Below are 15,965 nucleotides of genomic sequence, written 5' to 3'. Positions count from 1 at the left end.
TGATGTTTGAATGTATCATTTCCAGACTTTGTGCACATTTTCAAAGGGACACAATCGACATTTTAAAGAGGCCTGAGGAGTTATACATCCATGCATTTATTTAACTTTGTTTTCCTATGATGTGTAAATTCCTTTTTTTTAAAGCATGAGATCTTGACTTCCAGCATGTCCTGACAGCATGCAATGTGAGTGATTGTCTGCAACAAAATCAGCTTATTTTAATGGTTTCCCAATGCAGCTTGTAGCAGTGCAATGTGTCACACCATTTTTTCCTCTGATATCCCATGCTGGCTTTCCTTTCTGTTGCTTGAGTTGTCATGGGCAAGGAACAAGGGAGATTGACAAAGCTCTGGGAGCAAAGATTTTCTTGGTTATCTTTCACTTTTCTCACTTGCAGAGCTTGTTGGCTGATTCCAAAAAGTGAAGATTACTGTGCAATAACTGTCACATATTCACATTTTCTGGGGAAGCTTTTATAGAAAGCTTTGGGGAGGATAGGACTTTTCAAAAAATTCTCAAAAGGTGATGGACGAACATTCTGTCACATTTATGATGGGCCAATGAGAGCAACAAGACAAAAAGAAGTGGCAGACATGCGCAGCTCCAGTTCTTAGCTCAGCTACAGGGGCGTACTTAGGGATTTTGGGCCCCAGAAGGGATATTACACAGGGCCCCCTTAACCGGCTAGCTAGTCAACAAATGTTGCATCATTTTTACAAATATCTTAGCATTTAAATATATTTCTGAACCATAATTTCCCAATGTATGAGCAATATTTTTACTTTGGTTAAATTAAATTTTTTTTGCATTATTTCGCAGTCCTGGACTACACCATTTGGACATTTTGAAGGGAGGAGCAGGGTATCCCAGTATTTTATTTCACTCTTTTTGATACAAATTTCTGTCTGTTGACCGATTCATTTAGTTGCTTTTGATTCAATAATGACATTTATTACTTAGAATAATTAAATAAAAAACACACGTTTCATTGCAGGCTTCCCAAGGTGCCCCTCCCTACTGTGGGCCCAGATAATCAGTACCATTTTCCCCCCTGTGCTACGCCCATGCCCAGCATTTCTGCTGCTACATCCAAGCTTATTGCTACCATGGTGGTAGCAACAGCTCCAGTAGAGATCCTGAGTTCAGCAGGCTGGCACTGCTTAGCTTGATGGTGGATAAAACTCATGCTGATGTTAGTTGAGAGAAGTGCAAAAACATCCACAAGCGAAACATTCAGTGTGGCTCTTTGCTCTTGTTTTACTTTATTGTGACCCACATCTGATAAAACTGCCACTATACTGTACCTACACCCAAGCTCATCGCCACACCGGCTGCAGTCATCATATATACCGGTTTATAATACAAGTAAACAGTCGCAAACTCGTGCTGAAGCAGGCCGGGAGATTAGTGCAAACATCTTTTCCATCATGAAAAGCTTTCAGTGCTGTTCTTCGCGCTTTATTTGATAAAAGCATATGATCCAGTGCCGCTACACTATAGCTACTGCCAAGCTAACTGCTACGCTGAATGCAGTCATTGCAACCCCGCCCAGAGCTACCACCCTGTTCTCCTCTGAAGATGCTGATTGGTCAGACCTGCTCTCCACAGAACAGTTGTCTCTTGTCCCTCAGCCTCTCCACGGGTGGTCAGAGCACTCAGTAAAGGACTAGAGACATTCAAAAGATGATTCAGGCGACTCCTCACAGGCAAAATCAAAGAAGAAACTGGAGCACACAAGTTCCTTTTTACAATTAAATAGGGTGCAAAAGGATTCATATGCACTGTGTCTTTATCAGATGCACCAAAACATTAGTCATTTGCACCTTTTTTTTTACTTCAAGAAGTGACTCCTTGTGCTCCAGTTTTCTCTACATTCATTTTAAAGTGCTTGTTGTCACACAAAGAGGAAAAGTGAAATTTACAGAGCAGAGCTGAACATCTAGTGGATGCAACATGGATAGCAGTTATCAGATGCTGCATAAAGCAATGTGATATCTGTTGCTTGCATGCTTTAAGGACGTAAATTATCGACAGATTAACACTGGAAAACAGAGTAAATAAAAATGCAGGGATGTGTGTCCTCTTAAGGCTTTCATAACACTTTCCTTTCACTTTGTGCTTGTTTTTATTTCCTTGTTTTGTCCTTTACTACCTTTTCATCAGGCTGTTATTAATGTTTCTTTATTTTCATGTGTCTTTTTTTTGGAAAGGTGTGTTTTTCTTAAACTATGTCATAAACATTCTCATAACTGAGAAATTACATTTAAAATTTCATCCCTCAGTGGATTTTGATTTTAGATACAGAATATTAGTTGATTAAAAATGATTTCAGGCAGAAACTGTGATTGGCACTGATGAAAACAGGAGAAGTTTAATGTGTATGATACATAAGGTACGTACTGATTTATTGCTAAAAGCTGATTTAGAACATATCGTCGTATGTGAAACAGCATCATCATGAAGAGATGTCTATAAGCAGCCCAGTGTTACAATGGGCTGTCATTTCTTTGAAATAAAGTGTCTTTCATTGGACTGTGCTGCTTCATTGTTAACTCAGTTTTACCTGTGCCTATAAAACGTATTCACCCCCCTGGGATGTAAAAGTCAGAAATGGATACAAAACATTTCCAAAGTTATGAACATCCCCCCGAGTTCAGTTAAATGCACTGTCAAGAAATGAAGGAATATGGCACATGTGTAAATCTGCCTAGATCAGGCCGTCCTCACAAACTGAGTGAGTGTGCAAGAAGGAGACTAGTGAGAGAGGCCACCAAGACACCTCTGACTATTCTGAAGGAGTTTCAAGCTTTGGCAGCTGAGATGGGAGAGACTCTGCAGACAACAATTCTTGGCCGGGTTCTTCACCATGGTCAAGAGGAAGAAAGTTCTGATGAACTCTGATGAGACCAAAATGGAGCTTTTTGGCCATCAAACAAGACACCAAACACTGACATCACCACAAACACACCATTCCCACTGAAATGCACAGTGGTGGCAGCATCATGCTGTGGGGATTCTTCTCAGCAGCCGTCCCTGGAAGGCTGGTAAAGGTAGAAGGTAATATGTTGTAGCAAAATGAAAAAAATAAAATTACAAGGTAAGAATGTACAAAGGTGAAAAAAGACACTAAAGATGTGCAGGTTTGCTGGTGAACACCTTATAATGCAGTGATACTCAACGTGTGGCTCATCTGTGAAGAGAAGGCTCTTTTATGTTGTAATTTGAAACATTATTCCCCCAGAAAACCTTAGAACGGTAAATTTGACTTCAGAAATGATCTGTTGCAAGTCACATTAATCATTTTGTTTCCCACACTTACACAGCAGGCTTTAATGGTCAAACTTATTTGTCAACCTTTATTTTTTGTCTGCATGTTTCCATTGCCCTTATTTGCAATTTTTTGTGACCTTAATTCAATTTTTACTGCTTTTAGCCCATTTTTGACACTTTAATCTCGCTTTTTGCAATTTTTTGCCCCTTTTCTTTGCCTTTTTTGCCACTTTTTTACCCATTTAAGTTGTCTTTTGCAAATAAAATGCCACTAATTTCCCATTTTGCCACTCTTTGATGCTTCCTGCCCATTTTTCACACTTTTTTTCTGATTTTTGCCCATTTTGGTCACTTTTCACTCCTTTGTTGCCCCATGATGGACAATTTTTGCCACTTGTAACTCTTTTCTGCCACTTACACTCATTTTTGCCACTCTCTGCCCTATTTGGCCATCTTTGTTCCAGTGTTTGCTGCTTTTAGCCATTTTTACCACTTCTTTTGTCACTTTTCTACCTTTTTGACAGCATTATCCTGCTTTTTGCCTTTTTTGCCCCTTTTTGTCACTTCTCGCCCATTTAAGCTACCTTTTGCAATTCAATGCCACTTTTTGCCAAATTTTCCCACCTCTTTTTTCTAATTTTTGCCCATTATAGTCACTGTTCACTCATTTTTTTTTGCAACATATTTGCCACTTTTCTCCCCGTGTTTGCCTCCTTCAGCTTATTTTAATTGCCGTTTTTCACCACTTAGATTGTGGTTCTTGCAAATGTATTTTTCAACAATTTGGCTCTGGCTGAGCAGAGTTGAGAAACACCTCTATAGTGAGTTTAACAAACACATTGTGTATCTTCTGCAAATTAAATGAAGTGTGTGATACTTCAGTGTAGCGTTTGATACTTTAACGAAGTTGTCTATACAAATAAGAAATACATCTTACTATTTTCTATCTTTCAATCTTAATATCAGTGCTTATTAATTTTTTATTCAAGAAAGAGGGGCGAAAGTAGTTAGTTAGGTACCCCGGAGTGTCGGGGTAAACAAAACGAACGCCCCCAGCCAGCTCACAGTGGGCGTAGCCGTCGTCGCTGACGTCACTGTGACAGCTAGCTGTCAGAAAGTGAGTTCATTCCCCGGAGCCGAGCAGACTGAGCGCAGTCGATACGTTTCTACCTTCCGTTGGTTTCCACCAGCTCGAATCAGCGAGACAACGGACGGAGCTTTCACCGAGCCCGGCCATGGACGAGCAGGCGGGGCCCGGCGTGTTCTTTAACAACAATAACAACTCCGTTTTACCGGGCGGAGGCAAAGGACCGCTGCCCGACGGAGACGCTGGGGAGGCGGCTAGGGCGCAGTACAGTATCCCGGGGATCCTTCACTTCCTGCAGCACGAATGGGCCCGCTTCGAAGTGGAGAGAGCACAGTGGGAGGTGGAGCGGGCTGAATTACAGGTAAGAACCGGCGAATCTAATCCAAACACGACCTGGTTGCAGTGTCACTGTCAGAGCTCTGCGCAGCGCTAAGATAGCGGCTCTAAAGGAGTTTGATTGTTCTGTTAGCCGTTAGCATGCTAGCATTAGCTCAGAGCTAAAGGAGCTGCAGCGCCCCCACCGACTGACTGCACGACACAGGGACGGTGATAAACTTTAGAGGTTTAAGATAATTCTAACACATTTGAAAGCAATTTAAGCATATAAAAACGGACTTTTTCTTTTCTGGTATGTCTTTGTAAAACAATGAGGTTATTTGTATTGTCATTATAAACGTTTGTAGGGCTGGGTGATAGGGACCAAAATCACATCTCTGTTTTAAAATGATGGCTATACACGATATACAAATACATAACAGATTCTTCCAAGAATACCAGAATTTATATCACTGATTTGATTCTGGTGAAAATGAAGCTGTAAAGAAACCTGTTTGGTACACAACAACAAAATAGAGCTCCTATACAAACAATATTTGTGGCAATTTTATGTCTTTAGGTGTCAAATACTGCAAGAGCTCCTAAACAATGTCTAAGTTGAACCAAAACATGTTAATTTAGGCTGTCAACTTTTTCTATCCTTTCCCATGTGTTTCAAAATAAACATATTTCCTTCATTTTAATTATCAGCGTTATCAAAATGTACAGTAACTTTATGATTTCCATATTTTTAACCGAGAGAGAGAAATAATTCTGTTGCATATATGTGTTTGCAAAAAAGTAGGAAGAATTGCAACAAAAAAGAAAAACCCTCCCTTCCTTGCCGGTTCCTTCCACTCTTCCAAATATTGCCGGTGTATTTATACAATCAAGACAGTTTATGATCATAAAATGTTCTAAAACACGATGATCTTAAACCACGTCTAACCAAAAGAGAGAGAGCGGTCTGTCTGAATTGATCGTATACATTTGGAAAAGTAGGTAAAACTGAAAAATGCAGTTTTACCAACCCAGAAATGTACCTTACTTTCTTGTTCATGCTTGTCCCTCACAGCTGGAAGTTTTCCTGCAGTTTGGCTGTCTGTCAGTGGAGGGGAGGGGAAAATACTAGGGGGCATGCAGGGTAATTCCAGGGTTTGCATTCACACATGCAGCTCATACAGGTAGATTCAGGAAATTTTCAGGAGTTTGGTGCCATTGTGAACAGGGCTTTGGTCTAAATATTTTAATGAGGGTATCTTGTGATCAGTAGGCATATTACTGTTTGTTTTTTAGACAAGTTTACATTTGGACAGACATTTATTTATGAATCATCATAGATTATATTGATATTACCCTATATTATGCTCGTGTATATTCTAATATATAGAGGTGTTTATAAGTGTATTAGGTATTTTATTGTTTTAGTTCACGGGTGTCAAACCCAAGGCCCGGGGGCCAAATCCGGCCTGTGGCGCAGTTATACCCGGCCCACCAAATCATATAATATTTTTATGGTAACTGGCCCACCAGTATGAGGTCTGCAGATTTCCTCCAGTATAAAAATATAAACTTAACCTTGATGATTTATAATATCCTTGTTGAGACATAGAAATGAGAAAAAGTAAACAGTAAAAATAATTTGATAAAAAGTCAGGAACGTGGGACAGAAATGAATGTTTTCTCTATATTTTCAATTTTGCATCTCGCAGTTATGAGTAAAAGTTATGGTTTTGACTTTTCATTTAATATTTAGACCTTTTCGATTAATAATTTTACATTTTAAATCCTATTTTGACCTTTTAAAGTCATGATTCTGACTTTTATGTTATGTTTTGACCTTTTTCAACTCCTAACTTTAACTTATATCTCATTTTGTTACCGTAAAAATGCAGGATTTTTATTTTAATTTCATATTTTGAAATTTGAAACTCACGATTTAATGTTTACCTCATATTTTGACTGTTAAAAGTTATGATTTTGAATTTTATCTCAGTTTTTGGCTTTTAAAACTCATGGTTTCAATATTTTATCTCATGTTTTACCTTCTAAAAACATTATTTTGACTTCAAATGTCATGCTTTTACCTTTTAAACTTATAAGTTTGACTATTTTTCTCAGATAGACCCTCAGGTTAGACCCAAGTTCAGAATTCGGCCCCTGCTGTGATTGAGTTTGACACCCCTGTTTTAGTATCTACATCTGTTTTGTGTTGTGTACATAATTCTGTGTATTAAAGGAGACTGAGTGCTGTGGTTCTACATCAGCCAGTCTTTCTGATTACATCGGTTCTAATCAAGAATCAAGGGTATCTTTATTATCTCTGAAGGCCAATTTGATTCACAGCTGGCGGTATCACACACACATTTCACAGACTTTACAAATAAATAGAAAATTTAGATCACTCCAGAAAAGAATATCAGTAAATTAATCTAACAAAAGAAAATCACATGGAGCTGTCTAAAAGGTTAATGGCAGTCAGGACAATAGAATCTGTAATAGTACGGCATATTTCAAAGCAGCTCCAGATTTAGTTTGACTGCAGCTGAACCATTCCAAACAACAACATAAACATTTCCTTACAAACTCACTTCTTGGTGTCTCCACAGATAGGTCTGCTGATGATGTTGGTGTTTTATTCAGTTTAGAGGCTTGATCTTTCCTAGTTTGGCTGTGTGGATCAGTGGGCCTCAAATGATGTGACAGGGTAGACTGTGGTGCTGTGTGGTAAGCCTTGAGAATATATACAGTCACAAATTATTACTACGACTGTACAACTACTAAAGATGCTGTAACACATGTAAGTGTTTTCTGATTGTTACATTTCTATTGGTTTAAAACATGCAGTCTGATCAGTGGAAGGACAACCTTATGGACAAGAGATTTTTTTTCCTACATGCTGTTCTCATTTTGGGTAATTTGGTGTAAAATCTATAATAACAGGTGCAAAACAGGTTGGATCTTCTTCATACTGTTGATTTAATCGACGTCTGTGAATGATCAAAACTTATGCTGCAAAGAAGTCGGTTTTAGTGCATATTTGTCTAATTTAGTTGTTACTAAATTGTGTAGTAAGTCATGTCTAGGTGTGAGGTGTAAATGTTTACAACCATAGGATATTACTACAACTGTATTTCAGCTAATCATACTGTAAGACATTTTTTATGGGTTTGGTGTGCCTCAAAGTTTTGGCTTGGTCTTAGATGTGCATGGGGCAAAAACATTTGACAGTCACTGGTCTAGATCTTTCTGAGACAGTGTGATACACGTGGTGAGAAGTCCCAGGGCTGTTGACGACTTTCTGTGTCCAATCCAAGACTGTGGAAAGAGCTGGAAGAAGCACGAGTGATGGCAGCCTGATGGTGGATTTGGACGTCGGTCTGTGGGGGCCGCCATATTGAAAAGGTTTAAATTAGTGTCAACTAGGGCTGAACGATTTTGGAAAATAATCTAATTGCAATTTTTCTCCCAATATTGCAATTGCGATTTGATCTGCGATTATTTCTTATTTTTCTTTTATTCCTTAACAAGGGCTGAACAATTCTTTACAAGTGTCTAATCTGATGATTTTTGACTCATATTACAAATTGGATATAAATTGTTGCATTGAATGCTTTTTGTCTTTCTCATATTTAATAAGAAAAAAAGTACAAAAATGAAGAAGGTAGGATTTTTTGAAGACTATTCTAAATGATTGCATAACATGTCATCTCTGCTGCTGCAAAAAAAAATTAAACTGGTATTTAGACACACATTTCAGTTCAAAGAAATATTGCACCTTTTGCAAATTGAAAATTGCAGCAGACCATATTGCAATTTAATCTAATTTTTGGTTAACTGCCCAGCCCTATTGGCAACCGAGAGACGGCGAAGGAGGTGGAGCCGTGCCTCTGATTATGCATGATCAATATCCCTCTTAAAACCGAAACAGATGAGTCAAAGAAATATTCTACGGCCCATAAAGTCATTATCCAAATAGATTTTTGGTCCAGGCTGTAAACATGTTTATTTCTCAGTCATTTTAACACCAGATGTTAGAAAAGGAGGTTGTTGTATTCTATTTATCAGATGAGATATGTTTTAACCCCAAAATGATACTTGAATATTTAAATTGTGGTTTTGATTATTGCTGATGTCACTCACATCTTTGATCTGCACCATTTAAAGCCATTTCTGATCAGTAGCTTGTAACTACCAAAGAATGACGACTGTTCATAATTTTAATACTCTGACTGGAGCCAAAACTTTGTTTTCATTTTGTCAGAGTTGAAAGTTGATCGGATCTTTAAATCTCAATGTTTATCATGCTGAATGCTTCATTATTTTGCAAAGTGGTTTATGTGCAGTTCAAGGAGTGGTTTACAAACACTCAGTGGCTCCCTGCCTACTTATAGTAGACTAAAGTAATAGTAAAGCACCCCGCCTTGATTTATTGGGCTTATCTCTGAGTCTGATTCAGGAGAGCCAGCAGTCTTAAGTGCTTCAATCACTACAGACCCGTCTGTGCAGACGAACAGCAAACTTCTCAGCAGACTGCAGAGTCAGTGTTATGGACTGTTTATCAATCAATCAGAAGGATCTGCCATGTCTCCACCTCTCCTGGGGAAATAAGAAATATTTTAAATGTTTGTTTTCATTGTATGTATAATTTGCAAGTACTCCAGTACTTGTTCATGGGGTCATCGAACTACTAAAACTATGGCAAAATCCCATCCCCAGTACCAGGATTTCCTAACTCATTTTAGTCCAAGTATCTTGTGCAAAGAGAGGTCGAGGCAAACAAAGCTCAGAGAGGATTGTGGAAGTGGACAGTCAGGTAGTTTTTTTTTTTATGTTCAGGGCTCACAGAAGGTCCTTTCGAGTTTGATGGCCTTGGCAACCACCTATATTTGATGGAACTGTTATATTTTGCTGATATTGAAGGCTGAGACATGATTTATAATCCTGATGTGAATGGCCAGTTATATAGGCTGTAAATATCAGCAGAAATGTTCATATCTCCTGTTGCTGATATCATGCTAATAATGGAGATGACGTCATGCAGCAGTGGAGAACTCCAAATAGGGGGGGGCCAGGAAGTGATTTCTACAGGAATGCTATCAAAACTGTCATGTCTTGAGCTGTTAGCGACTATGCCAAAACATAAACATTCAGAGTCATTAAGCTGGAAGCAGGACCATTTAAAGAAATGTATAAATCCGCAGAGAAACGATAGCTGCTGGGAATTTGAAAAGCCTCAGGCTAAAGCCTGGACCAGCGCTCGTATATGGTTCATTTCAAAGCGGTCCGGTTTGGTTCAGTAGAGTTTTGCCTCACTTTAGCGTGTTAAACTCTGATCTTGCCTGTGTTTCCTCAGCTGATGCCCGTCTCACTTGCCTTATGCCTCCGCATTAGGACGGGGAATCCGTGTCTTTTACGAGATCCAGATCCTTTGGCTCAGCCCAGTAGAGCTGGTTGTTCGGCTTTTTAAATGTGGATTTAAGTAGCCAGAAAGGATGGAGGAAAGGAAACTGGCACTCAGACGGGAGCCAGCTGCACTGGCTCACATTAAAGAGCTGTATCGTTGCACAGGTCTGTTCATGAATGACACATCATTACTCGGTCACTCACCCCACAAAGTTTATCCCTGTTTCATTTAAAAGCATGCTTGTGACAACATTAAAATTTCTTTGGGGTTCAGCTGGCTTCTTTGCCTCAAGATTCCCCAAGACTCATCTCCCATCGTCTAGCTAGACGATGCTAGGAGCTAGGCCTGGGCGTTATGGCCTAAAACTCATATGGCGGTATTTTTCTTGCCTTTTACGGTAACGGTATTATATCACAGTATTACAAAATTAATGGGAGATAATGTTTTTCAATCCAAATTCAAGTGTTATTAAAGCTGTAGTAAGCGATTTATTTCTGGTGTCGTATGACCACAATCCTACCCTAACCCAAAAATTTTACCGGTGACGGTATTAATACCAGTTTACCGCCCACCTCTCTGCAGGACTGAGTAATTTGTATTGATCGCCTCCAAGCCAGGTAAATCAGTTTACCCTTTACCTACTGAGGTGGCGCCGGTGATCTGTTCTATATGTCTGGAGTTTTATTACCATAACTCTGTCAAAGTTTGTCCAATTTGAAAAATTCTAGCGGTGTTGGAACGCTGAGAATTGTGGGCATGCGCACATATATGATTGATTACGGTACTCGCAACCATATAACGTGGGCATTCATAACAATACACCAGAAGTTTGGAGAGACAACTACACAGATTCTCAGCACCATGACTCCTCGAAAGTTTGCTCAATTTAAAAAATTCCAATGCTGACAGAGAGCTGAGAATCTGTGCTTTCTGGCAATATATGATGTGTGGTATATATATTACAGTAATGTCGAACAGCACCGCGAAAGGGTCAGCTTTGCAGAAGACCAGTGAGAAAGGAGAGTGAAGGAAGAGAGTAAAAGGAGAGCGAGCGAGAGTGGTGTTTTGTTTTCTAAAAATAGCGTTAGATAGTGGCATTTGTGTGTGTCTGTGTTTTATTACACACATTTATAATATCAGGGAGACCATCAGGATGGTAAAACAGCCGCTGCGGTTCATAGAGGAGGACAGCGATTTGAAGGATGCATCTTCTGAACTGAGGTTTAGTATAGTTCTCTCTTGCACACCCAGAGTCATAGACTCAAAAAATGACTGGTGATTGTTCTAAACATGTATAGGTTCACATTTCAAATGTCAAATCAAAACTTCATGAGCAATAACAACATATCTTCTCATAAAAGCCGTGAAAAACAAATCTATTTTTGCGTTTTTCTTGTTTTACTGGGGAACTGGGGAAGAACAAAACCACTTTTTGTAAGGTGCAGGGATTGTGTTCAGTGTATTTAGAAATGTTTTGATGATAACTGTAGCATCATTTAGAGTTGTAAACTACTAACTTTCCTCTGTTCCCATTCACTCCTAATGGCTGACCACCAACAGACATTCTGGATCATGTGACTGCAAACAACCTATTGTGCATCCCTAATTAAAAATGTGTCTTACAATAGAAACCTTTAAAAAAGCATAAAAACATTACAAACATTGCACCACTGGCTCATGCCTGATAGAGTCACTAACATTTGAGCTACTTAGCTCTTCTTAAAGATTATTCCACACCCAAGGTGAATAATAGGGAAAAGCAGTTTTCCCAGATCTGTCAAGGCTTGTGGTAGGATAGACCAGTTTGGAGGAGACGTCATTGTTATGTTACAGCAGTCACAAGAGAAGTGAAACAGTGGAAGCAGGTAGAAAGAGACATAAAAGCAAGCCAGATACTTTCTATAGGAGGAAAAATGTCTCTTTGTGCCGGAGCATGTCATAGTTGGAACAGAGGAAAAAAATGCTTTAATGTATGAACGTCGAAGATGCCTTTTGAAGCATAACGCAGATGTTTATGTCGATATATGGTGTTAGCAATACACCGTTTGTTATAAAATGAACAAAGAGTTGATGCTAATCGAACTATTCAAGGCCAGTGCAGCATCAGTAAGTACTTGTTTGACTTGTTTGGGATAATTCTCGTCTTGTACAGGCAAGGCATGGTTTTATGTTTATGCTGCAGTTAATACACAACTTTGCAACTTGATTTAGTTCAGGAAACCTATTTCAGATGATGACATAGCATGCAGCATCATGCCAAAAAATAACTAATATGCATTAGTATAAGAGTCTTGCTGTAAAATCCACCTTTCTTAGAAATTGAATGCATGATTTTAGTGGCTCCATGTCGTTATAGTAGTTTACATTGATTGTCTATGGCAGATTTTTACAAGAAAAAACAAACAAAACAAAAGCCCCTGCCGTTCCATCATTTTGACCCAGTTTTTGGCTGTAGTCGCTTAATTTTAGACAAGGGCAGACGCTGACTTTAAGGTTTCACTCGTGTGCAGCTCATTAACTCTGACCTGAGCTAACAGAGTCTGGAGGGAGACACTGCATTGTTTTTTTTTTTGTTTTTTTTTTTTTCAGACAGATGACGTCTTCCCGCTCGCTGTAGTAGGTTTGAGTCATCAGGCCGTGCTCTGAGCTTCCTGTCTGCTGTTGTGAACAGAGCTTATCAGCAGAGCAGCACAAACTGCAGCTGAGCGCAGCGAGGCTTCTACACGGCTTTCTGGGTGGTTTGTTTGTGGCGGGCAAACTGAGCGCGCTCAAATTTGACTTCTTGTTTTAGCTGCACCTAATGTGGGGTTAACTGATGCTTTGGAGTAGTAGTTCTTCCTGCAGAAAAGTCTGAGCACTCATCATGATTCTGCAGTCTCTATGGCACAGCATCAGTCTAAAAAAGATGCTTTGAATTTTATCAGCTGTTGTCGTTCACTGCTTTCTGCAGAGAAGCAGTCAAGTATTGAAAAGCTTTGGAAATCCTTATTAGACATACAGTAGCCTAGTTCTGTTTGAAAATGATCTGCCTTTTTATGTTTATCTGCTGTATTTCTGTTTTTATCTCTTTTTGTGTTATCTTCTTTTTCTGCTATTTCATCTGCTCTATTCTTTCATTCTTTTATTTCTTCTTGAATTTTTTTTGTCCTTCCTCCCCTTTCTGTGTATTTTATCTACCTTTGTAACAGCTTTGTTCTGCCTATAATTATTTTTTCATTCTTTTATCAATTCCTTTGAGATGCTTCTAGCTATTAAAATCTTTTGACTTCAGTATTAATTGACTGTGAACATAACAGAATGTCTTGACTGCACGCAGTTTGACAGAACACCAGCAACACAATCAGCTTGTTTTCATGGATTCCTACTGTTGTATCCTGACGTCCAAGAAGCTGCACGTAGCACAATGCATCCCCCGTCGTTCTGTTCTTATTTTCCCTCGCATTGAGCTGGATGAGGGGCAGGGAAAGAGGGAGATGACAAGGTATCAGGAGTGCCAGACAACACGATTTGTTTGTGTTCTTTCACTTTCCTCGCTCAGAGTGTGTTAGCTTGTTTTACAATGTGGAGATAGTTGTGCTTCAGTAACATCCATATCTGTGATGAGAGATGGGCCGATCCACTTTTTCAGTTCTGAGCCAATTCCAATACATATGCACCAATGAACGGCACAAGTTCCAGTAGTTTTTTAAAATCATTATTAATGATCTTATTGTTTTTGGTAGTATTTTGTGTAAGATCACACAAAGGTAAAGACTAAAAATACTTTAAAATGCATAAAACTTCATATTATTTCCAATAAATGTATTTAAACTTTGTGTTGGCTAAACAGGTAGCAGTGACCAATATAATAATAATAATAATAATAATAATAATAATAACTTTATTTATATAGCACCTTTAAAAACAGATGTTTACAAAGTGCTGTAACAGACATACCAAAAGCAGGAGCACAGGGATTCACAAATAAACAAATTAACAATAAACCAAACAGAGAAAGTCTTGATAATCAACCAGAAAGTCAAAACAAACTGAGACACAAATGCCAAAATTAGCATAATTGAAAGGAAAGGGAAAGACAGAGATGATCTTGAAGGCAGTTAAAATAGTAAAAGATGAAAATATCTAGGGAAAGACAGTGTGATATTATATGAAAGTAAAACCGTGAACACACAATATTAGCAATAAAACAAAGATTGATAGCAGATAAAAAGAGAAGGAACAGGTAAGACAAACAGCACCCTAAATAAATAAATAGAAAATGGATAAAATAAAAATTTAATCAGATGATTTGGCCATGGAAGGAGAAGTGACAGGAAGCCAGTGGAGGGAGCGAGGATAGGTGTGATGTGATGCTGTCTGTAAAACCAGTTGAATATGTTTTTAAATCAAGGGTTTGAATCTGCAGGGCTCTGTAAAACCAGCAGCAACAACTGTAAATAACCAACAGCCCCACAGGGCTACTGCAGCAAACTGAATATTTAAAATAAAAGTGTATTACTGTATAAAAAATAAATATGTAAAGAGAAATATCCATAAAAAATGAAAATAACCCCCTCTTTAAATCAGTTAAAAAACAATGATTCAACTAAACAGAGTAAATCGAGGGACTATTGCAGCAGAAAGCAGTGAATGGGACGTTTCAAGCTAGAAATTGACATCAGGGCAAGCTGCTGCTGAAAACACTTCATTTCCTGACATTATGCATTCACAATAAAAGCACTGGAGAAAAACAACTACAGACTTTTATTGTGAAGGATTTGTTGAAAGCACCACATTTATCATTGATTTAAGTTAGCTTTAGCACCGTGTTTACTGTCAGCCTCGCTGCCACTCTCTACAGCTTCTTCTCTGACCTCACTGAACACCACAGCCTGCTTCTTTGAATCATCATCTTAAAACAAGGGAGTCATGGGTGAAAACACCTGTAAAGAGTTGTTTTAATGGTTTTAATACAAGTCACTGCAGCTCGTTTTAAAGCCACAGACAGCGTAAGCTCGCTTCATGCTGCTGTTGTTACAGAGAGAAAGCAGCTTTTACCTCATTACTGTGCTTCACATTAATAGAAAATGCTGACAATTAGGTTATTATCTGGCTAATCTCTGTGAAGATGGCAGAGGTTTTGTTTACAATACAGTGCATGCTGGGTATTCACAGACAAGCGAAAACCTCGGAATTAGGGTCTATACCGCGAGTCTAATGTTCAGTATAAAAACAACAAACATCGGACCAGATACTGATCCTGAATCAGATCTGGCCCATCCCTATCCATCACTGCAGGATTGATTGCTCCCAGCATGGTTTAGCGCATACCTTCCCGCCACTCGCTCTACCTTTATTTCCTATCTCTTTTCAGCTCTCCTATCAGAATAAAAACAAAAATCCAAGAGATGTAAGTATTTCCAAAACTCTCTTTTTTGATTTGGCCTTGACTTGGACAGAGCAGATAAACACTGGTTACTGATATCTGTTGATGCCGCATCCTTTGGCAGGTGGCTGATGCTTGGAAGCGGGGCCAGTATCAGCCGATACCAATCAGTGCATCCCTACTTTTGAGCTGTCAGTTTGAGAAACCTGTCTGCTCATCTGCTGCTGTTGTGAGTCAGTTGTCCTCCTCCGCTCGGATCTGCTGGGATAAACCCCCCACACTTTTTAGTGAGTCCAGGAAAGGGATGCACAGATGCCATTAGTGATATTGGCCCTGTTGACACATATCAGAATATTTACAATAGTGAGGTATGAACAGATGTAAGAAGCAGATATTTTTTTCTGTTGTGTGGTATAATTTTAATGCTGACATGCCCATCTCACTGCTGATTCAGAGCAAAAAATAGCATCTATACTGCAGCAGAAAAGCTAGATAGTGACTCAGAAATGGAAAGTCTCTGC

At 38.9% G+C, this 15,965-nt stretch overlaps 1 protein-coding gene across 4 annotated transcripts in view; it reads left to right on the top strand.

The window, feature by feature from the left end:
• The first annotated feature begins 4,387 nt into the window (after positions 1-4,387).
• Positions 4,388-15,965, top strand: part of strn (striatin, calmodulin binding protein) — a 73,830-nt gene continuing 62,252 nt past the window's right edge. For all 4 annotated transcript variants that reach the window (XM_041789042.1, XM_041789039.1, XM_041789041.1 and 1 more), the window contains exon 1: positions 4,388-4,718. In XM_041789042.1, the coding sequence (XP_041644976.1) occupies positions 4,506-4,718 (213 nt within the window). In that variant the 5' untranslated portion in view covers positions 4,388-4,505. The remainder of the gene's footprint in view (positions 4,719-15,965) is intronic.

This window comes from Cheilinus undulatus, linkage group 6 (genome assembly GCF_018320785.1).
Source record: "Cheilinus undulatus linkage group 6, ASM1832078v1, whole genome shotgun sequence".
Classification (NCBI taxonomy): Eukaryota; Metazoa; Chordata; class Actinopteri; order Labriformes; family Labridae; genus Cheilinus; species Cheilinus undulatus.
The sequence above is the reverse complement of the archived record's forward strand: the minus strand, read 5'-3'. Positions and strand labels throughout refer to the sequence as shown.